This window comes from Oncorhynchus tshawytscha, linkage group LG12 (assembly GCF_018296145.1).
Source record: "Oncorhynchus tshawytscha isolate Ot180627B linkage group LG12, Otsh_v2.0, whole genome shotgun sequence".
Lineage (NCBI taxonomy): Eukaryota > Metazoa > Chordata > Actinopteri > Salmoniformes > Salmonidae > Oncorhynchus > Oncorhynchus tshawytscha.
The window spans coordinates 43,875,076-43,897,243 of record NC_056440.1 but is presented as its reverse complement, the minus strand read 5'-3'; the positions used below and the strand labels follow the sequence as shown (position 1 = coordinate 43,897,243).

General features: G+C 41.0%; 1 protein-coding gene across 2 annotated transcripts; it reads right to left on the bottom strand.

Annotated features, from left to right (window-relative positions):
- Window positions 1-1,381: 1,381 nt before the first annotated feature.
- Window positions 1,382-15,952, bottom strand: hapln1a (hyaluronan and proteoglycan link protein 1a). 2 transcript variants are annotated; one of them, XM_024439542.2, is made up of 4 exons: window positions 15,653-15,952; window positions 6,845-7,216; window positions 4,067-4,369; window positions 1,382-3,859 (listed from the first exon to the last, which is right to left on the bottom strand). In XM_024439542.2, exons 1-4 carry the CDS (start codon window positions 15,750-15,752, stop codon window positions 3,570-3,572), a joined length of 1,065 nt encoding a protein of 354 aa, XP_024295310.1. In that variant the 5' UTR covers window positions 15,753-15,952; the 3' UTR covers window positions 1,382-3,569. The 2 variants fall into 2 exon arrangements, with proteins under 2 accessions (XP_024295310.1, XP_024295311.1); XM_024439543.2 differs by having other exon boundaries at window positions 6,866-7,216.
- Window positions 15,953-22,168: the final 6,216 nt, after the last annotated feature.

Genomic DNA, 22,168 nt, shown 5'->3' with positions numbered 1-22,168 from the left:
TGAGAATTTGTTGGTATTTAATACATTTTAGAATAAGGCTGTAATGTAACAAAATGTTGAAAAAGTCAAGGGGTCGGAATATTTTTCGAATGCACCGTATATCATTCTCTTGTAAACTCAGCAAAAAAAGAAACATGCTCTCACTGTTAACTGCGTGTATTTTCAGCCAACTTAACATGTGTAAATATTTGTATGAACATAACAAGATTCAACAACAGACATACAGTACATTGAACAAGTTCCACAGACAAGTGACTGGAATAACAGAAAATGAACAATGGGGGGGTCAAAAGTAACAGTCAGTATCTGGTGTGGCCACCAGCTGCATTAAGTACTGCAGTGCATCTCCTCCTCTTGGACTGCACCAGATTTGCCAGTTCTTGTTGTGAGATGTTACCCCACGCTTCCACCAAGGCACCTGCAAGTTCCCAGACATTTCTGGGGGGAATGGACCTAACACTCACCCTCCGATCCAACAGGTCCCAGATATGATGAATGGGATTGAGATCTGGGCTCTTCGCTGGCCATGGCAGAACACTGACATTTCTGTCTTGCAGGAAATCACTCACAGAATGAGCAGCATGGCTGGTGGCATTGTCATGCCGAGGGTCATGTCAGGATGAGCCTGCAGGAAGGGTACCACATGAGGGAGGAGGATGTCTTCCATGTAACGCACAGTGTTGAGATTGCCTGCAATGACAATAAGCTCAGTCCGATGATGCTGTGACACAGTGCCCCAGACCATGACGGACCCTCCATCTCCAAATCGATCCTGCTCCAGAGTACAGGCCTCGGTGTAAATCTCATTCCTGCGACAATAAACTCGAATCCGACCATCACTCCTGGTGAGACAAAACCACGACTCGTCGTTTGCCAGTCCTGTCTGGTCCAGCGATGGTGGGTTTGTGCCCATAGGCGACGTGGGCGACGTCTGTAAGCTGTTAGTGTTCACAGGTGCATGTTCATTAATTGCTTATGGTTCATTGAACAAGCATGGGAAACAGTTTAAACCCTTTACAATGAAGATCTGTGAAGTTATTTGGATTTTTCTGATTATCTTTGAAAGACAGGGTCCTGAAAAAGGGACACTTCTTTTTTTGCTGAGTTTAAATCCTAATGTTTGATACACACAGAGTATTAGAGGCTTATTTTGGATATGTATTTTCAATCAAAAACTGCATGCTACACTGAAAATGGAGACAGGAGAGAATGTCCTTCATTTGCAAACTTCTATACTCTGCAAACAGCTTTCTACTGCCACAATGGCAACCTCAGCATTTCTAAAAACATAATTCATGTTTGTTAGTTCAGGTCCAACGACGACAGAAATACACAGAAAAACAACCTTTACAAGGAGGGTAAAAAGTCACAGCATCAAAAATATATCACCAAGTTTTTATTTTCAGTTTGGTCTTTTGTTTAAAAAGGTACTAGGCATTAGAAAACAAATAATACCTCCACCGAGGAATGTGTGTCAGTCTATTTCACAGTGTATTTTATCTAACTGCAGTTAGTAAACCAGGTTCAACCAAATAACCACATGCTACCTGTCAATGCCAGATTTAGGAAAGAGAAAAAGGTTAGCCAAAATACAACACACAAAAAAGAAAGAAAGATGACAACCATGTATGATCAGTTTTATTGGCAAATATTGGGTTCAATAGGCTAGTGGTTGTGATTTCAGTCAACACAGATCTCAGTTGTCGACCTCCTGCATGTCTGCATGTCCTAGGGGACGATTAGTATTCTAATGCTAAGAGAATACAAAGCAATAACATATATAGACCACAAGTCAGATGCAATATTTCTAGTCTCTCTTTTTTCCCACTTTATATTTGTTCTGAAATGCTTTGTGACTCTTTTGATCTTCGAGTCTGGACTGGACCAACCTCTTCAAGTCAGGATTTGAGTCAGACCCTGCGTTTTTATTTGTGTGTGAAGTTAAAAGCTGCTCAACATCGTTTTGCCAGAATTATATAATTGGCAGTTCTCAAAGCAGGTCTTGGGTGGCCTGGATGTATCACCCAAAATGGTCATCTGGCTTAAGGCACTGTCTTAAAGCACTGTTGCACACTAGCAACGGGGTCTTAAAGGGGGTTGCATGCCCTGAGAAGTGTAATGTAAGCCCTTTGCAGCTCGTAACTTCGGCGATGATGTACAATCAACCCAAATCCTTTGCAACAGCAGCAGTTTGTCAATGTGGATCCCTATTTGGCTGCCATTCCAGTGTTACACAGACATACAGCTGTTACTGTACTGCTGTTAAATACCAATATCAGAGTTCCCGCTTAGTTTGCAAGGATTCACTCCAATTGTATTGCAATCCTGATATGCACTTGGCGGTGAGTGGATGGCTAGGTCATTGTTTTTAAACACTAGGCCTATTGTATGCTGATATTTTTCCTTCACTGACTTTTATCTGAGGAGAGAAAGGTATCAGTAAAATAAAAGCAGAAATACAAGGTGTTTTTCAGAGATTAGGGTCTGTAAATTAATAGCAAACATTTCTGAAATTCTGAAACAATATCCTAGTTTGCTGTTTCAGGAAAGATAGCTTGAATCTGCTTTGTGAAATGCCCCTCTGCTCAGATGAATATTCACTTCAGATTCGGATTGAAATATATATGTAATTTTTTTGTGGTAGCATTACTGTGCAAGTGTTACTGAAATCAAAATAGACTTCTGCCATAGTCAAACAGTGGTCATTATGTTCATGCAATTTAGCTCATAAGCTGCTAGATAGGCCACAGTACGTGTTAGTTAGGGCTCTATTCAATCAGATCTGCTTTAGCCGACATCCGCATAGGGGTTGTTTTTGCGGTGTTGGAACTGTGTTAGAGCTGTCAAATCCACATGTGGCTCCTGGCATTATACCTAAAGGGGATGTTGCAATTGGCTGCACAGAGTAGAATTATTAAGAGAAATCCCTTGTAGCCTTGTTTCCAGGTTCAAACACTGGAATGTGAGATGTAATCTACACCTTGAATACGGTGACAGAAATCCTCATTTCATTGAATGATTTTCAATTAGGACATTATTTCTCTGTAGCCTACAATTTTAATGCGAATGGGACGGTTGTGGCTTTGCAACAATGATCAAGACCAGCTGCTCACCAATTTGACAGCTCTAATGCAGTTCCACCTCCAAAAGCGCCAAAACAAACCGCTATATAGATGTTGGCTAAAGCTGATCTGATTGAATCTAGCCCTTAGAAGATAACTCATCCAGTCCATTTCAACCATAGTACCGTGTTATTATGTGACCAACATTTTGTATAACTAAAAATGGTGTTGTCATATTATATGAGCAACGTATTACATGACTGAAAATGTTAAGGAATAACGATTGTTTCAGCTTAGAAAATAAGTCTTGGATCGGTTGTGGTATGAAAAATGAGATTTTACAGTATTCATTAAAACAAATGTATCACAGTATTGGTAAGGTAACGAGCTGATGCTACTTCATGCAAATTAAGTCCTGATATGCATCTTTTGTTTATTGGTGGTGTTGTTGTTGTTTTTCTTTGATGGTTATATGGGTTTGGTGCTCAGGGCTAAGCCCTTTCCTCTTCACTGCTGGCCCTTGAAGCAGTAGACGCCGAAGAGCTTTTGCTTCTTGTCGGGGAATCCCACGAAGCGCACAGCCGCCTCTGTCGGGCTGCAGTTCCTGCGGGGTCTGGAGATGGGGTAGCGGACACTGCCGTCAGCCAGCCAGCCAGAGTCGCAGCGGTCATAGCCATTCAGCTTCCATGCAGCATACATCTGACCCACCTTGGCGATCTCAGCTCCGTCATCCTGGCACGCCTGAGCAGCCTCGTTGAACGTTAACTTGTCGGGCTGCACCAGCCAGTAGAAGCGGCCTGAGGTCAGAGAGGGAAGACGGCCAAAAGAAAAAGGAGGATTTTGGTTGGGTAGCCTCATTTTAAAGAGAGGTCAATTAGATAAGCTGATGAACTCTTCCCTACTGTAATGTATGCCTATCTTTTTCTACAACTTTTGTTCTAATAATAGATACTGCATGTCCAATGACTTCCTCAAAAACAACCATATAAAGCAGACAAACTCACCGTTGACAGCAGAGGTGAAGCAGAAGACATCGTAGCGGCTTTTGGACTTGTCGCGCTGGCCATAGCTTCTCAGGCCCGCACCGGAGTTGACTCCTCCACAGGCCTGTCTAGGGTTGGTTATGGGGTACTGCACGGAGCCGTCGTTCAGCCAACCGGCATTGCACCAGTCAAGGCCACTCCTCCAGGCCTTGTAGAGCTGGTCGAAGGAGGCCACCACAGAGTCCTGATCCAGGCAAGCCTGCTCGGCATGGTGGAAGTTGAGGTTGTATCGACCCAGCCGTGGGGAGTAAGGGAACACCACACCTAGGAATGAGCAAGGAGCTGGGGTTAATATCATAGCTAATGTGGCTCTTAGGCTACATGGAGCACCCATTCAGGTAAATGCCAACTGAACTCGCTATTGTTGTTATTCTATTGTAAGACAACTATTAGCGAGTCGGAATCGATTGTTATCCATTTTATGACATGCTCTTTTTTGAATGTGTCCTCACGTGAATGTTTCTTTTGTGTCTTTAATTGAATCACCACAGCGGATAGAGACCCATTTCATAGTTATGCATGTTATATAGGATATTCATGGAAACCTACCGTACATTAAAACATACAGACACACATAAAACACGGTATATCACAGCATACTCTAGGAGAGGAATATTATTCTAACACAAAACAGTCCATCTGAATACAGATATATTTGGATTTATGTTTTACACACTCACCCTCCTGTGGGTTTGCAGACCCAGCCAGCCAGTAGGATAAAGAATGTGTGTGGTCCTTGGGTCTAGACTGGACCATTCATGAGGGATTGGGGGTTTCTGACATACAATCTGATAGTATATGTTAGTGAGTGTAAGCTATTGCTGTTCTTGGTTCTGCAGCTCCTGGTGAGTGGTAAAAGAGCAGCCGCCCTCCAGAGAGGATTCAGACTTTTCTAACTGATTAATTCTGTGGTATTCTGCCCCTCAGCAGGGAAGGGAGATACATCTCACGCTGTTTACGTTTTAATTAGGCTGTAACAGCCAAGCTAGCAAATACATTAGGCCAGAACAAGACTCCAAAGCACTATAACACAAAGCACAATCATCAACTGTGTATAGCAAATGGAACCTCTGGTGTCAATCATTTGGTGGTTCAGTTATGTGATTTTACAGCCGTAAAACAGCCCCTTAGGCATTATGGTTATGTAATTGAATTAATTCCCTTCTTGACTCAGACATTGCTGGTTCACTCCTCGGTTGTCCTGACCAGTATTTTATGTGTGTCCGGCCTACAAACAAATGTAATCCCTTATATGTGTGAAATGTAGTCCAGTGTGGCTCAGTTGGAAGAGCATGGCACTTGCAATGCCAGGGCTGTGGGATAAATTCCCATGGGGGACCAGTAGGAATATGTATGGATTCACTACTGTGACTCACTCTGGATAAGAGTCTGCTAAATGCCTCAAATGTAAAGTTCTGTGAGGGAAAGGTGGCTTTCGTTTGGCTGTAGTGATTGTTGACATACTGTTTAGGAGATGCAATGTTCTTGGAAAGCGGCAGGTAGCCTAGTGGTTAGAGCGTTGGACTATAAGCGAAATGTTGCAAGAATGAATCCCCGTGCTGACAAGGTACAAATCTGTCCTTCTGCCCCTGAACAAGACACTTGACCCACTATTTCCTAGGCCATCATTGAAAATAAGAATTTGTTCTTAACTGACTTGCTTTGTTAAATAAAGGTACAAATAAAAAAAGCACTGAATTGGACTTCAACAGCCCTTCTTTATCCCTTGTTAATGTACTTCGTGTCACTGCTAGCTAACAGAGAGGGTTGCATTTGGCCCTTGGTGGTTTAGAAACAACTAAGAGCCGATAAAGCAAAAACAATGCCCTGTAACACATTAGATTGTTACATCAGCATCTGTAGTTTCATCTTTGACACAAGCCTGCATCCCATGGTAGCCTAGTGCTAGCTGAGTGCTTGACTGTCAGATGTATACAGCTGCAAACAAGAGAACATTTAATTGGATTACTTTGAGGGAAAATCACAACCAGTACTGAGGCTTTTCATTGGGCATGACTTTGTTCCAATGTTAACAATAGACAGTTGTTCCAGCCTGTTTTCGTTATGGCCAGCTATCTAGCTGTTCTCTATTAAAGATCCCTTTTCTTAACCTGGAGCAAAATCTGCTCAGGCGGTCTTGGCCCAGATGGGAACTATGACCGTGTAATAGTATTCAATAGATTCAGGCTGACTCAGTTTTATGAATAGAATGTAAAAAAAGGTTGTATTTGTGCCACATATTAAAAGGAAGAACAGGACTCCTTTCACAATTATGTAAATAGTACTGTATGAGCAAGGAGGATGTTAGAATCGATGCGGAGTGGGATTAGTTCAGATGGAAAATGTGTTTTCATGTACTGCAGTGAAAGGCTGTGTGAATATTATCAGCACAAACTCTAAAAATGAACAAAAGCTGTCTTTTTTTTGTCTTTTGTATTTCTACACATAAATCAATATAATGGTGGTGAGGTGTTGAAAATAAGGAAACAGGCTCTGGTCTTACAACCATTATTTCTTGGCTCTGGTCTTGAAACCATTCATTTCTTCCAGACAGTAGTTTATGGGTAGGGTCATGAAAACCTCCTGTCCTTATTTACAGGGTAACAAAAGTCTATTAACACCATAAAGACAGAACAGTGAGGACAAAATTAAATGGAGGGTGGTGACGTGATGTGCGGGATGATGAGATGAGATGGCCATCGCTGAGCAGGGGGAGGAAGTAAAAAGATAAAGATTTACCGTCGCTGTAGCCTACACTACCTTGCACCTCCAAGGTAACCTCATGAATGACATCGTCCATGCCATCAATGACTTCACAACGGAACTTTCCCATGTCGTCCAGGGACACGTCGTTGATGAGCAGTGAGGCGTCATCATCGTCCGCCTCCAGCAGGCGGACACGGCCCAGGAAGCTGCCGTAGCTCTTCTTGTGGAAGCCCATGGACACCAGCACATCTTCCTCCAGTGACTCATCTGCAGACAGCTTGGTCCACTTGACCCTTATGCCCACGCGGCCGAAAGACATCCCATGCCGGCGGTGGAGCCGGCATGGTAGAGTGATGTTGGAGCCGCGACTGGCAAACACACGGTTCTGATCACCAAGTTCAGTCTCTGTGAAGGACAAGAAAAGGTGTAGTGTAAGTGAAGAGTTACTAAAGTATCAGAAGAATACAGTAGAATACATAACAAAGTTGCATTAACTTTGTCCACGGGACAGTTGAGCTAACGTAGGCTAATGCGACTGGCATGAGGTTGTAAGTAACAAGAAAAGTTCCCAAGACAAAGGCATATCTGATATTGTTAGAAAGCTTAAATTATAGTTAATCTAACTGCACTGTCCAATTTACAGTAGCTATTACAGTGAAAGAATACAATGCTATTGTTTGAGGAGAGTGCACAGTTTTGAACATGAAAAGTTATTAATAAACAAATTAGGCACATTTGGGCAGTTTTGATACTACATTTTGAACATAAATGCAATGGTTCATTGGATCAGTCCTACACTGCTGCCATCTAGTGCCCAACATCTAAATTGCTGCTGGGCTGGAATAATACATTATGTCCTTTCCACTTGCATTTCAAAGATGATAATACAAAAAATACAAAAGAACGGTTGTTTTTTTCTTTGTATTGTCGTTTACCATATCTATTGTGTTATATTCTCCTACATTCCTTTCACATTTCCACAAACTTCAAAGTATTTGCATATCCTTGCTTCAGGGCCTGTTACAGGCAGTTAGATTTGGGTATGTCATTTTAGGCGAAAAATGGAAAAAGGGGCGGATCCTTAAGAGATTTTAATTACTGGTGTCAGTTCAGACGTGTCACGTCTTTTAATGTTTTGAGTAATGCATTTATTTTAAAGATTGATGTGCGAGGACATACAATTTTACAAGATTCAAGATGGCCCTCAATAATTATGGTTTTGCATGCGTTTCATTGGCAAGCATAAAAGCAGTAAAAGATCTCTGAAAAATGCCCCTCTCAACATTGCCTAGAAACACACACACACACACACACACACACACACACACACACACACACACACACACACACACACACACACACACACACACACACACACACACACACAGGTGTAAAGTACATCTTAAGTATTTTTGGGGGTAATCTGTAATTTACTTTACTATTTATATTTTTGACAACTTTTACTTTTGATTTTATTCTGTAAGAATCTAGTGAATTAAGTATATTTTAAAAGAAAAACTTTAAGACTTTCACTCAAGCAGTATTTTACTGGGTGACTATCAGTTTAATGTTAAAGTACATTTACTTTTACTCAAGTGTAACATTTGAGTACCTTTTCCACCACTGCACACACACTCTCCCTCTTCCCCTCTCTTTAGTGGCCAATCAGCTATATCATCAATGTAGCCCTTCAGTCCTAAATAGATTCAGCTTTTGGAACCAGCCAGTCTCCCGCCTCTGCAAATCATCTGCACCTAGCTCTCACCAAACTATATACCATGACCAGCTCTGGCAGTTAACAAATTCAATGTTAATCCACATTAACCCCCAAAATGAAATGTTTATCTTTCACCCGCCCCAGCTGACTTGTGTAAAACATGAGTTGGGCATCCTGCTATTCAGCATTTACAAAACAAGGTGACTAAACGGTTTGCAAACAGACACGTTTTCCCTCATGTTATGGCCATCATCATTCTTTCCCTTCCTCCCTCCCTCCTGGCCTCCCTCCGAACCAGGCCACCCTTCAGTTCAGAGAAGTAGCTGCTGGTTTCAGTCACTCCACGTGAGTTCCCACAATCTCCCTGAACTCCAGGCCCTTTATGAGAGTGGTGCTTTGTGGGGACCCCACCCAGTGGTTGCCTACACACAGCCTACTGAGCCCAGGCAGGGACATGATGGATGCACTTGACACATGACCCACTCACCACTGGTGCAGCCACAACCAATAAAGCTGTGTGTAGTGCCCCAGGATATATAGCCCCCTGGGCCAAACAGAGCAGCCAGTGGTCACCACACATCAGCTTCTTCTTAAATATATGGGGTAGTAAATTAAAGGGTTTAAATAGCACAATGCTGACACATCACACTTCAATGAACTATACAAACTTGGCAAAAAGACAAACAGTTTGTCTATATGATCGAGAGTAAGAGTAAAATAAGCATTTCCTGTTATATATGCAGTGGTGGAAAAAGTACCCTATTCGTATACTTGAGTAAAAGTCAAGATACCTTAACAGAAAATGACTCAAGTAAAAGTGAAAGTCACCCAGTAAAATACTACTTGAGTAAAATGTTTTGTTTTTAAATATACTTAAGTATCAAAAGTAAATGTAATTGCTAAAATATACTTAAGTATCAACAGTAAGGAAGTATGGAAACACATATCTGGTGAGAAAATGTGCATATTGTTTTTATGGAGATTTGAGAAAATTCACATTTACATCTGTCGCCAATTGGATGGAAACCTACAATAGCTCATGACTCGAAAGGGGACTTGGTTCTTTCCAAAGGTGGCTGATGATTTCTACAGGCATACTCTGCTCAAAAGGGAGGGGATGTGAAAATTCTGCTTTGTTTGAGAACGTTATGTACGGTAACATACAGGCAGTGGTGTAAAGTACTTGTGTACAAATACTTTAAAGTACTAAAGTAGTTTTGGGGGGAATCTGTCCTTTACTTTTAATTTTTACATTTTTTACTTTTACTTCAGTACATTGCTAAAGAAAATAATGTACTTTTTACTCCATACATTTTCCCTGACACCCAAAAGTACTCATTATGTTTAGAATGTTTAGCAGGAGAGGAAAATGGTTAAATTCACGAACTTATCAAGAGAATATACCTGGTCATCCTACTGCCTCTCTGGCTCACTCACTAAACACACATGCTTTGTTTGTAAATTATGTCTGACTGTTGGAGCATGCCCCTGGCAATCCATATATACAAATTAAAAAATGTATTTTTGCTGTCTGGTGTGCTTAATATAAGGAATTTGAAATGATTTATACTATATTTTACTTCCTCGACTAACCTATGCCCCCACACATTGACTCTGTACCGGAACCCCCTGTATATAGCCTCGTTACCGTTATTTTATTGTTGCTCTCTAAGTATTTGTTATTTTGCCATTTTTTAATATATTCAGTTCATTTAGTAAATATTTCTTAACACTTATTTTTCTTAAAACTGCTTTGTTGGCTAAGGGTTTGTAAGTAAGCATTTCACTGTAAGGTCTACAGCAGTTGTATTCGGCGAAAAAAATTCTGTGTACATTCGGAATTGTTTGGCGAGCTACTCATAGGTGATTGACTGGTTGGAGACCCCTGGCCTATATGATGAGATTATTGTTATGGACAAAAGAGCAAGATTATTATTATTTTTTTCAAACTGCAGCAAAGCATCCATTATCATGTTACTAGAATAAAACCCTCAATATTTTTTTGAAAAGGACAATCAAGCTCATCACCTTGTAGTTTCACCACCCTGTGAAGTTCATCGTAATTTATGTTGTCTGTATCCTAATAAACTGCATGCTTTTCAGACAACTCCATGTGTTCCCACAATCTCCCTGACCTCCAGACCCTTCACAACAATATTTGTGCATAAAAGCGTTTCCTCCGACATATCTCGCATTCATAATTTTACCGACACAAAAAGATGCCACCTTGTCTAGTGTATTTTGATTTGTCGACATTTGGAAAGTTTACAGAAAAAACGTTCTGTTTCAAATAGGCCTGTAATGATATTTTTTTTTATCCGACAAGTACTTTACTCACTGTACTCATAAAAAGGTTGGATAGATACCTGGTTGGTCAAAATACGTCAGCAGCTACTAACTAGTGTCTGCAGTCGTCCTAGTCGGTGTGTAAGCTTAACAAAATAATATGCTTCTCTCTCTCCTGCTTTCCCTTCCTCCCTTCTGTGTCTGACTGTCTCTCCTGGTTTCTCTATTCCTCTTTCTCTCCTTCCTTTCCTCTTTATTTGTCTCGGCCAGGTTCTCCTTGAGCCACACCAAAGCCATGACTGGAAAATGGTTCTGCTGTCTCTTCAACGGGCAAAACCTTTTCCACGTGTGCCATTTACAGATGCAGGAATCGCTACCAGGTACTCCAGGTTAACAGCCTTCCGCTCTGATCATTTCTCCCCCACACTCCAACTGCTTCTACCCCTGATTTTCACCCAACCTCTCTAAACCCCATAACCCCATTCTTCCATGCACACAGAGCAAATAGCCGACATGTGGCTCGGCTTAATAGTGGCCTACACGTTATCAGTTGCACGCTATCCTGCAGAGGGGTTTAATGAGCAGAAGCTGTGCTGCCTGACAAATGTAATCTCACCCTATATCCCTAACTCCAACCGCTCTTTCATTTCCTTCCTTTCCTCTGGGCTTCAACTCACTCACCACCATCCCTCCCCTCCATACCCACCCAGACACCTCGCCTCCATGCAGGCAGGCAGGCGCACCAAATGCATGCCAAAGGGGTTTACTATGCAGAACAAAAAATCCCATTTCTTAAAAGAATGGGGCATGGAGAGTTTCATGAAGAGGCCCAGTATCTTTGTATGAATTCTCCCTCTGTCACTGGCTTATGACTCAGAGCTTCTCTCTGCCTCATAAATTCTGGACTTGGGAAGCCGTTGAGTGAAGTTTCATTGGAAACTGAAAGCCCAGAATGACTGATCAAACCGGGAGCGCGTGACAACGTCAACGGCAGTCGGCCAGATGTGACGCCATCCAGGATTTATCCCTAAACGTTTCTGATTCTTATTCAACAGATACGAGGTTAAAATAATAAAAAATTAAAAATAAACTTGTTTGTCTGATTTATAGAAACATTGTTCTAGCGCTCATAAACCACTGGTTTCATAATCCCTGAACATATGAGGCTGGGGATGGGGTGTACATGGTACAAATAAGAGATCTCATAGCTACCAGGAAACACTATGCGGTTGAACGTAAACTAAATAAAACCTGAACAATGAGACCCCATACAGCACATAGGCTGACCACATGCATATGAAACATCAAGAACAGACAGATCCTGTACAAAAAAAGACTATGCAAAGAATGCCCATGTAAAGATATATTGGTGAACAAAGAATGACACTGTAAAGATACATTGGTGAACCTTTGCACCCCCCAAAAAAATCCCAATTTCAGTAGAGATGTGAGTGTAAGACTGCTCTTTTACCCCTGTCCCTGCTACCAGTGGAGATATATTGCCCTTGAGTGTATGTGGCCCCAAGTAATATACACTGCACTCATAAAGTGACAGCTTGGCATGTGTATTTAACCACTTGGCAAGCAGCTAAATATTCTGTCATATATCAAGCCTTAGCTTATTTATACAAGGCTATTTCTGTGGGGTCAAGGGTTCCCCCTAATTGTCAGATATAACGTATAGAAACGGCTCATTAAACCATTACCCCCCCCACATATTTTGTTAAGGGTGGGGTGAAAATGAAAGAGAGGAGAGAATGAGTAAATGAACACATGTGCATGACAATTAAAAAGTACAGCAGAAGCCAAGACCTACTGCCATTTTTACGATCATACACAATTCTCTCTCACTCCATAAAGATGCTTACAGTACCGCGTTATTGGAAACAGCTGTGTCTTTGAGAGTGTAGCAACGTAGGGCAATAAATGAACAGTAACATCATAATGGAATAAATTAAAAGTAACATCATAAAGGAATAAATGAACAGTAACATCATAATGGTCCAACGTTGCCATGCGGCATATACTGTATGTTCGGCGTCTACAGAAGTTAAATAATGTTATCCTGACCTTATGTTAACTTGGTGTAATTGTGGTCTTTGAGATGTTGAAGGCGCAACCGAGGAAGTTGATTAGTCACTAATTAGCCTATAAGCCTACATCAGTATGTATACAGTGAGAGAGTATGTTACACAGCTGTAACTACATGTGTATCATTGAGTGATAAACCACACCAACCCAGGCCTGCTAGACAGGCTATCCTTTACAACATCCTACAGCTCTGCACAGCTAGCCTGAATCAATAAGAAGATGGAGTTAACAGGCATAGCTGTGACCAAGGCACACACCTACACACACACCCCTGGCACGTGCCCAAAAAACGTGTCCACTCTCTCTCATACACACACGCATGCATGTACGAGAGACTGAAAAACAGCTTCTATCTCAAGGCCATCCGACTGCTAAACAGCCATCACTAACATAGTGCCAACATACAGACTCAAATCTCTGGCCACTATAAATGGACTAAATAAAAGGTATCACTAGTCACTTTAAATAACGGCACTTTAATAATGTTTACATATCCTACATTACTCTTCTCATATGTATATACTGTATTCTATACCATCTACTGCATCTTGCCTATGCCGCTCGGCCATCGCTCATCTATATATTCATGTGTACATATTCTTATTCATCCCTTACATTTGTGTGTATAAGGTAGTTGTTGTGAATTTGTTAGATATTACTGCATTGTCGGAACTAGAAGCATTTCGCTACACTCGTATTAACATCTGCTAACCATGTGTAGGTTTTTTATTTGATTTGACAAACACACACATCCACGCATACACACAAACGTCAACTCCCCCCATATACATTTTTATGTTGCAGGTAACAATTTCATATTTTCTGAAGTCTCTACTAACCAAGGATAAGGGAGCCAACCTGATCCCATCTTCCACTTTTACCTTGCAATCCTATTGGACATCATTCCACTTGCCAATCAACATTGTCCATCGTCTTATGTTGTTGTATGCTATTGACTCTACATCTATTGTTCCATGGTAATATACGAAGACCTACAAAAAGGAGAGGGATCGCCTAGTTAGTGTTGAATGTGCAACATTAACGTCCACTTCATGAGCTAAATTATGTAACAAATGTTTCATTAGATTGTAACTTTCCGACAGTAGCCAGCTGACAGCAAACATATCCTTGTACAATAATTTATCCGCTGCAGATAGGCTATAATAGCATACTGATGCGTGCATCTATCGAAATGCGATTTTATATTCACTCTCTAATTTTTTTATTGGGTTAAATCAAATATGCTTTTATTAGGCCAACATTTATTAAATTACTTTCATTTACAGCATGATGCAAGATATTTTGTTTGCAAGCCAGGGCCAAATTGCCTTCTTTGAGCGAGAAAGAGAATGTGATAATTTTATAAAATAGAAAAGAGTGATAACATTTTTGCATTAAATACCCTACTTCCTGAAAGTTGTGTATCGATTATATACTGTCTAGTATATGTGATGAATGATTATTACTGGCAAACTACAGCTGCAGTGTTACTCCTTGGATTACCACATATAACAGGATTCCCCAACTGGTGGTTAATTTGGCCCACGGGTGGTTTTATTTGGCTCTCAAGTTTTCTGAGCAAAAAAAAAAAAGAACACAAAACCAAAGTTGTTGTTTTTTTCATTGCGTTTTTTTTCTCCATCGTTGGACATGAAAGCCTGTAAAAAACACTAGGAACTCAACTCCAAGTATCCCCACGGATAGCAGAAGGACACGTGATCACATACAAATGTAAGCAAGGTTTGAAATGATTATGTCATTGTCAATTATTACATCTGTTTGGGCTTCTTGTGGTCAATCTGCAGTCTAAAAATAATGTGTAATTATGTTTCAGCCAAACAAATAAATAAAACAAATAAACATGCACAAACTTCTGACATCATCAGGCCATTAGGAGTAGAACAAACGTTTAGACAGACAAGAAAGACAGAACAGCAGCATCTCATCTACAGACTCTGAGGAAGTGTATTTTTTTTTTGCCTTTTGCCAGGATTTCTCTCTCTACCGTGATAGAGCGAACACATGCTGAAACTCAAATCCCCTGAGTCAGCCTACAGGACTGGACAAATTCATTCAAATACTCTTCACTTTTTACAACGAGACTCTAGTTTGAGCTAGAACCATATGTTTCTCAGTGGTATTGTACTATTGCATTTGGCAGTAAAATATCTCACAGTATTTGGTGTAGGCCACAGGTGCCATTTTTAAGTTAAACTCAATTGTGTAGCTTGAGCAGGTGCAACCTGAAAATGTCCCCCTCCAATTTTCCACTTCTCACTCCCTCCTAATAAATACATTGTAAAGGAACAAAAAAAGGCCAAGTGGTCCATTTGTAGACATAATCATCAATTATCTACAGTTTACCTGTAAACAATTTTGAACAATTCTGAACTGAACCCAATTTGAGCTAAAAATTAAAAACGTACACATTTTCATTCTAAAAATAGTAGTTTGGTCCATATGCAGTGTAAAACCGTTAGTTTGTGATGTGTGGAAGCAAGCCATTGTGACTGACAGGCTGATTTATGCTCAGCCAGTGGCTCAGCTGTAAACCGTTAGTCAATGTGTCAGTGGTGAGTCAGACTGTGAATGGCATCCCAGAGAGGGATGTGTTACCAACCACTATAACGACCCTGCTGTTATATTAGTCTATGGTCCCACTTTACTGAGGCCTCATGGCACGCACATGCACACCCCTGCACGATCACACACACACAGAGACACATCGCACAGACACACACACTTACCTGCTGCGTCGACTGGTGCAGAAGCAGTGCTGTCGGTATCACTGTACACACTGCTAGCCAGGGTCAGAGAAAGCAAAGCGGTGCAAAGCAGAGCTCTCATTTTCTTTTTTTCACACCAAGGGGCCGCTTCACTAGAAATGCAAAGAACTTCAAATTGAAATGTCACACTAATTTGCTAGGTAGCAAATGTATCAAAATCAAGAGTTCTTTGTTTGTTTTCTTTCTTTCTTTCGTTCTTTCTTTCTTTTACGAGGTGTGCCAGTAACCCTGGTGCAGCAGCCGCCGGTGGTGCTACTGGAAAGTTTGGGCTCCTTAGAGGTCCACACAAGTGCCTTTTATTGTAGCCCAGCATGGCTGAGACCACTCCCCCTCAAAGGGAGAGAGCCCATCATCCTGGCTCTCCTTCACCTCCCCACAATGTTAGGTGTCTCCGCGCTGGTCTCCCACTGGAGCAGAAAAGTTACACTATACTGTCCTCAAAGTGTCCCTCAGGAGAGCCCACTGAACAAAGAAACATATTCACAAATATTTGTATTGTGTCCATTCAGGTCCAAAGCAAAAAATACCTTTATCCATTTGAATTACTTTCTGATTTTTGGTGATCATTTTGTTCCTGTGACCACAATGCTGCTTCTTCCATGTTCTGTAGCGAGACTGCAGCACAACCTAAACTATTATAGTACTTTTACTATTGCTGTAAGTCCTGCTGTAATGTTTTACCTCTGCAACTGAAATCCAAGCACCTTTCCAGTTGAGAGGGGGGAAAGCATCATCTTAAATAGAGACGGCACCTGCCTGGGGTTTGTGTTGGGGTGTGTGAGGCCCTCCATGTGATTTTACCTGCTCTTTCTTTGCAGCTCTTGCTGATATTTCATTTATTTCTACATCCAGTGATGATGCAAGAACCTAAAACCTGCCTGGCTGCAAATCTGTACAGTGCACCCAAAGTTCACCTCATTGCAAATCCCTCTCCTTGTCTTCACGTTCTTTATTTCCCCCAAATCCTGTCTTTTCTTTGGTTTCTCAGTCTAACCTTCTCTGTACAGTGAAAGCCTATTTTCATTTCCTACCACTTAAAGTTTTTCTATGGCAGATGATTACAATAATAACTGACTAGATGGGGACACTATACGTAGATAGTGCCCTCTTCAAACTCTAATCTGGAAACCTCTTCAGGTCTTTCTAAACTGATTCGATGGGGCTGCTTAGGCTATTCCGGGGTATGGCGGGTGAGGGGGAGTGTGTGGTCTGTCTTAATCATTTTCACAGCCGTCCGGATGGTCCTTGGGTGACGGCAGCACTAGGACGGAGGGACAAACCACAGATTGTGCCCTGGGCCCCTCGATCACAAGAGTTGTTACAGCTGGGGAAATTCAAACTTTTTATATATTTTTTCCTCTCGGTCTCTCTCTATTTTTTTTTAACACCCTGAGATGTGACAACACCCCTGTCACAGAAGACCCTATGGGCCCTTGTTGTACAGACTAAAGACCCAGCTAATCACATCTTCCACACCTAAACCTCCATCCACCGGAGATAGTTCATAAGGTTTGATTTAAGTCATACGTCTACAATAGCGATGAGCATGGGGGACGCATAAACATAAATACTATAAACCCCTAGTCTCATGGCAGAGATAGGAACTCGTAACGTAAGCTAGCCAGGTGCAACTTCAACCGTCTACTTTAAGTTGGCAGCGGTAGGATTCAGTACAGTTTTTTTATCTAAAATGCAAGGGAACTTACTGTATGGTGCAATATCGCAGAGATGAATACCTTTGCCTATACTTTCAACAGATTCTAGCCCTGTAGTAGTTAAAGTTTGAGCAATTCCAAAGTAATTACAGGGACAATGTTTGGCAGATGGTATGAGCACTACATACCTGCTCTAGGCTGGTAAGTAACTCTAATGAATGGCTCTGTAACCACTGGGGGATTTCACCTCAACATACAAGTCTATCCAGTGTTTTCCTCTAATCAAAGCAAGCACCACTATGATTGTGGTAATTTTCACCCCCCATTGAGAGAAACACTTACAGACAAACCACAAGGGCAAATGTAGATCCAGCGAACACACCCACCATTCTGCAAACAAACTTACAATGCTATTGAATCAGTTATTCTTGGATGTGAGCAGGTTTGAACAGTATTGTTTTACTCAAATTCTCAACAGGAAGAATCATGTGTGTTTGGACACACAATCAACCTTTTGAGGACTTAACCGATACCTGACGTTCCCAAACTATTGGCTTTCTCGGTTACTTTAGCATTCCATGCTTTAAATTTTTTTTAAAAATCTGATTTTCCCAAGGGTTTTCCTTTCCAATGGCAGCCAACTGGGAGACTAGAATCTAAGCATCTAAGATGGAATGTGGCTGAGCTACCGCAGTGTTTGTCAGAGCATGAGACGTCACAGAAACTTCAGTAGCGTACGAATGGTGCTCTACTTTCCCCCACAAGCGTCACAGGACTCGTCTGAAAGTCGCCCAGTACCAGTTTCAAAAAAGTTATGGAAGTGTATATATGAAAGTAGTTTAGTGACACAAAAATAAGGGGTTAAATATGGGTAAATCGTTTCCTATTCTTTCTTATATCTGTCAGATACAGGACAGACACTTTAACACAAACTTCCTTTTAATAAATGTTTTGACGATCTGTTTTTTCATGTTTGAATCTGTTATTCAATGTGTCTTGAATATTCAATGTGTCCTCCTCTTTAGGCTTAGATTCTTAAGGTTTATACACGTTTCCATCCATAGTTTTATGCAAGTTCAGTCATACCATATAAAACAAATCACGACAGCTGTGATGGAAACAGGAAGTGTCAATACAATTTCAGAAATGTCGACAGACAATTTGCTTACTCTACATGGTGGGATCTTTTTGTGTCGGTAAAAGGAATTCTGTGACAAATTGCGGGGTAAACGATTTCTTGGGCAAGTATTGATAGAACAGAAATGTTATGTTGTGGTGTCCTCTTACCACAACTTGAAAAAGCATGCATTGTTTATTTAACTACAGATTAAATAAATTATTCATAACTTCACAGGGTGTTGAAAATTCAAGGTTATGAGCTTGGTGCTCCTTTCCAATAAATATTGAGATTTGAATCTGTATGCTAGTTGACATACAGCACATAACTTTTTTTATGTGCACTACATCATCATGCTCAGCCTTTTATCTGTAACAAATCCGTTTTTAATGCAAAAAAATAAAAGATTTTATAATAATCTCATGAAATTCTGTCCCAAATTGGATGGAACCTAGCTAGTGTTTCGAACTTAATCACTGGCAATTGGCCTTTAACACCATTCTGTTGAAAGACTGCTTAAAATCCTCTCATTTGATGTTTATTAGGATCCCCATTAGCCACTGCAAAAGCATCAGCCTTTCTTTCTAGGGTCCACATGAAATGTGACATAATACAGAACATTATTAGTCATGGACTGAATTGCATACATTTTAAATGTCGCACACAGCCTATAGTACATATCAGTACATGCACACAATATCTATGTCTAATACATAGTACAGTACAAATGACAAAACGTCTGTGTCTCTTCACAGTCCCCTTTGTGTAGTAAGCTGTTCGTTTATCAGTTATTTAAACTAGTTTTTGTTACATGTGCTCCCTCTCCGGCCTCTAGGTGACCAGGCTGCTTGTTATGGAGCACAACTGTCACCATCGTTACGCGCACCTGCGAATCGTCAGACTCACCTGGACTCCATCACTTCCCTGATTGCCTTCCCTATATACGTCACTCCCTTTGCCTCCTTTCCGGGGCGTCATTGTCTCCATTTCAGTTTCATGTTTTTGTGCTGTTAGTGTTTCTTGTGTTATATTATGTTCCATTTATTTTATTAAAACACTCACTCCCTGAACTTGCTTCCCGACTCTCAGTGCACATCATTACAGAATGAATTGCAAAAATCGCTGAATTTGGAGACTTTTATCTCCCTCACCAACTTCAAACATCTGCTATCTGAGCAGCTAACCGATTGCTGCAGCTGTACAATTTTACCTACCTCATCCCCATATTGTTTTCATTTATTTACTTTTCTGCTCTTTTGCACACCAATATCTCTACCTGTACATGACCATCTGATCATTTATCACTCCAGGGGAGGCATAGGGGTGTTGTGAAGGACAGTGTTAATCTGCAAAATTGTAACTATTCGCCTACCTCCTCATGCCTTTTGCACACAATGTATATAGACTCTCTTTTTTTCTACTGTGTTATTGACTTGTTAATTGTTTACTCCATGTGTAACTCTGTTCTGTCTGTTCACACTGCTATGCTTTATCTTGGCCAGGTCGCAGTTGCAAATGAGAACTTGTTCTCAACTAGCCTACCTGGTTAAATAAAGGTGAAATAAAATAAAATAAAAATAAATTGCTAGCTTGAGTTACCTGGGGTGGCAGAGAGCTCCATGTAGTCATCGTGGCTCTGTTTCCCAGCGTCTGTTTTGGAACTGGGGACTGTAGAGACCACTGGTTGCATGTCTTCTGTTTTATGGATGAGTGTCCGTACTGTGTGCCAACTGCTTGAACAGACAGTTCGGTACCTTCAACACATTAATAACTCACATTAAGATCAATAGTGATAAAGTCAATTTCCCCGCAAATTTGAGCCAGAAAAGACTGGCATGCATGTTACTGACACTTTCCCTCCGTGTATAGTGCCTTCGGAAAGTATTCAGACCCCCTGACTTTTTTCACATTTTGATACGTTACAGCCTTATTCTAGAATGATTGAATAAAAAAAGTCCTCAGCAATCTACACACAATAGTCCATTTCTAGAAACCCGTTTTTGCCTTGTCATTATGGGGTACTGTGTGTAGATTGATGAGAAGAAAACAAATACAATTTTATACATTTTTTAGTAAAGCTGTAGCCAAAACAGGTTTTTAGAAACTTTTGCAAATGTATAAAAACACAAACAGAAAACTTTTTACATACAGTGGGGCAAAAAAGTATTTAGTCAGCCACTTATGTGCAAGTTCTCCCACTTAAAAAGATGAGAGAGGCCTGTAATTTTCATCATAGGTACACTTCAACTATGACAGACAAACTGAGAGAAAAAATCCAGAAAATCACATTGTAGGATTGTTAATGAATTTATTTGCAAATTATGGTGGACAATAAGTATTTTTATGTTTCTACAACTTGATTGGAGTCTACCTGTGGTAAATTCAATTGATTGGACATGATTTGGAAAGGTACACACCTGTCTATAAAAGGTCCCGCAGTTGACAGTGCATGTCAGAGCATAAACCAAGCCATGAGATCGAATTAATTGTCCGTAGAGCTCCGAGACAGGATTATCCTGATGCACAGATCTGGTGAAGGATCACCAAAACCATTTTGCAGCATTGAAGGTCCCCAATAACACGGTGGCCTACACCATTCTTAAGTGGAATAAGTCTGGAACCGCAAAGACTATTCCTAGAGCTGGCCGCCCCACCAAACTGAGCAATTGGAGGAAAAGGACATTGGTCAGGGAGGTGAACAAAAACCCGATCGTAACTCTGAAAGAGCTCTAGAGTTCCTCTGTGGAGATGGGAGAACCTTCCAGAAGGACAACCATCTTTGTAGCTCTCCACCAATCAGGCATTTTTTGTAGAGTGGCCAGATGGAATCTATTCCTGAGTAAAAGGCACATGACAGCTCGCTTGGAGTTTACTAAAAGTCACCTAAAGACTCTCAGACCATGAAAAACAAGATTCTCTGGTCTGATGAAACCAAGATTGAACTCTTTGGCAAAGCGTCATGTCTGAAGGAAACCTCCCCCATCTTGCTGTGGGGGATGTTTTCAGCGGCAGGGACTGGGAGACTAGTCAGGATCAAGGCAAAGATTAACAGAGCAAAGTACAGAAAGATCCTTCATGAAAACCTGCTCCAGAGCACTCAGGACCTCAGACTGGGGCAAAGGTTCACCTTCCAACAGGACAACGACCCTAAGCACACATCCAAGACAACGCAGGAGTGGCTTCAGAACAAGTCTCTGAATGACTTTGAGTGACCCAGCCAGAGCCCAGATTTGAACCCAATCTGACATCTTTGGAGAGACCTGAAAATAGCTGTGCAGCAATGCTCACCATCCAACCTGACAGAGCATGGGAGGACCTGCAGAGAAGAATGAGAGAAATTCCGTAAATACAGGTGTGCCAAGCTTGTAGCATCATACCCAAGAAGACTTGAGGCTGTAATCACTGCCTACAGTTCTTCAACAAAGTACTGATGAATTGGTCTGAATAATTATGTAAATATGATATTTCAGAGTTTATTTTAATAAACTAGGAAACATTTCTAGAACCCCATTTTTGCCTTGTCATTATGGGGTACTGTGTGTAGATTGATGAGAAGAAAACAAATACAATTTTATCAATTTTATAGTAAGGCTGTAGCCAAACATTTTTTGGGGAAAATTCAAGTGGTCTGTATACTTTCCAAAAGCACTGTAAGTGCAATACGTGATGCTTTGTTCTGGACCAACTGCAATTTACGTACCCTTC

Coding starts and splice junctions, on each gene's coding strand:
- hapln1a (XM_024439542.2), bottom strand. CDS start 15,752: ATGAGAGCTCTGCTTTGCACCGCTTTGCTTTCTCTGACCCTGGCTAGC. Junction 7,217..15,652: donor TGCACCAGTCGACGCAGCAG/GTAAGTGTGTGT, acceptor TGTCCTTCACAG/AGACTGAACTTGGTGATCAG. Junction 3,860..4,066: donor CTTCACCTCTGCTGTCAACG/GTGAGTTTGTCT, acceptor CTCTGACCTCAG/GCCGCTTCTACTGGCTGGTG.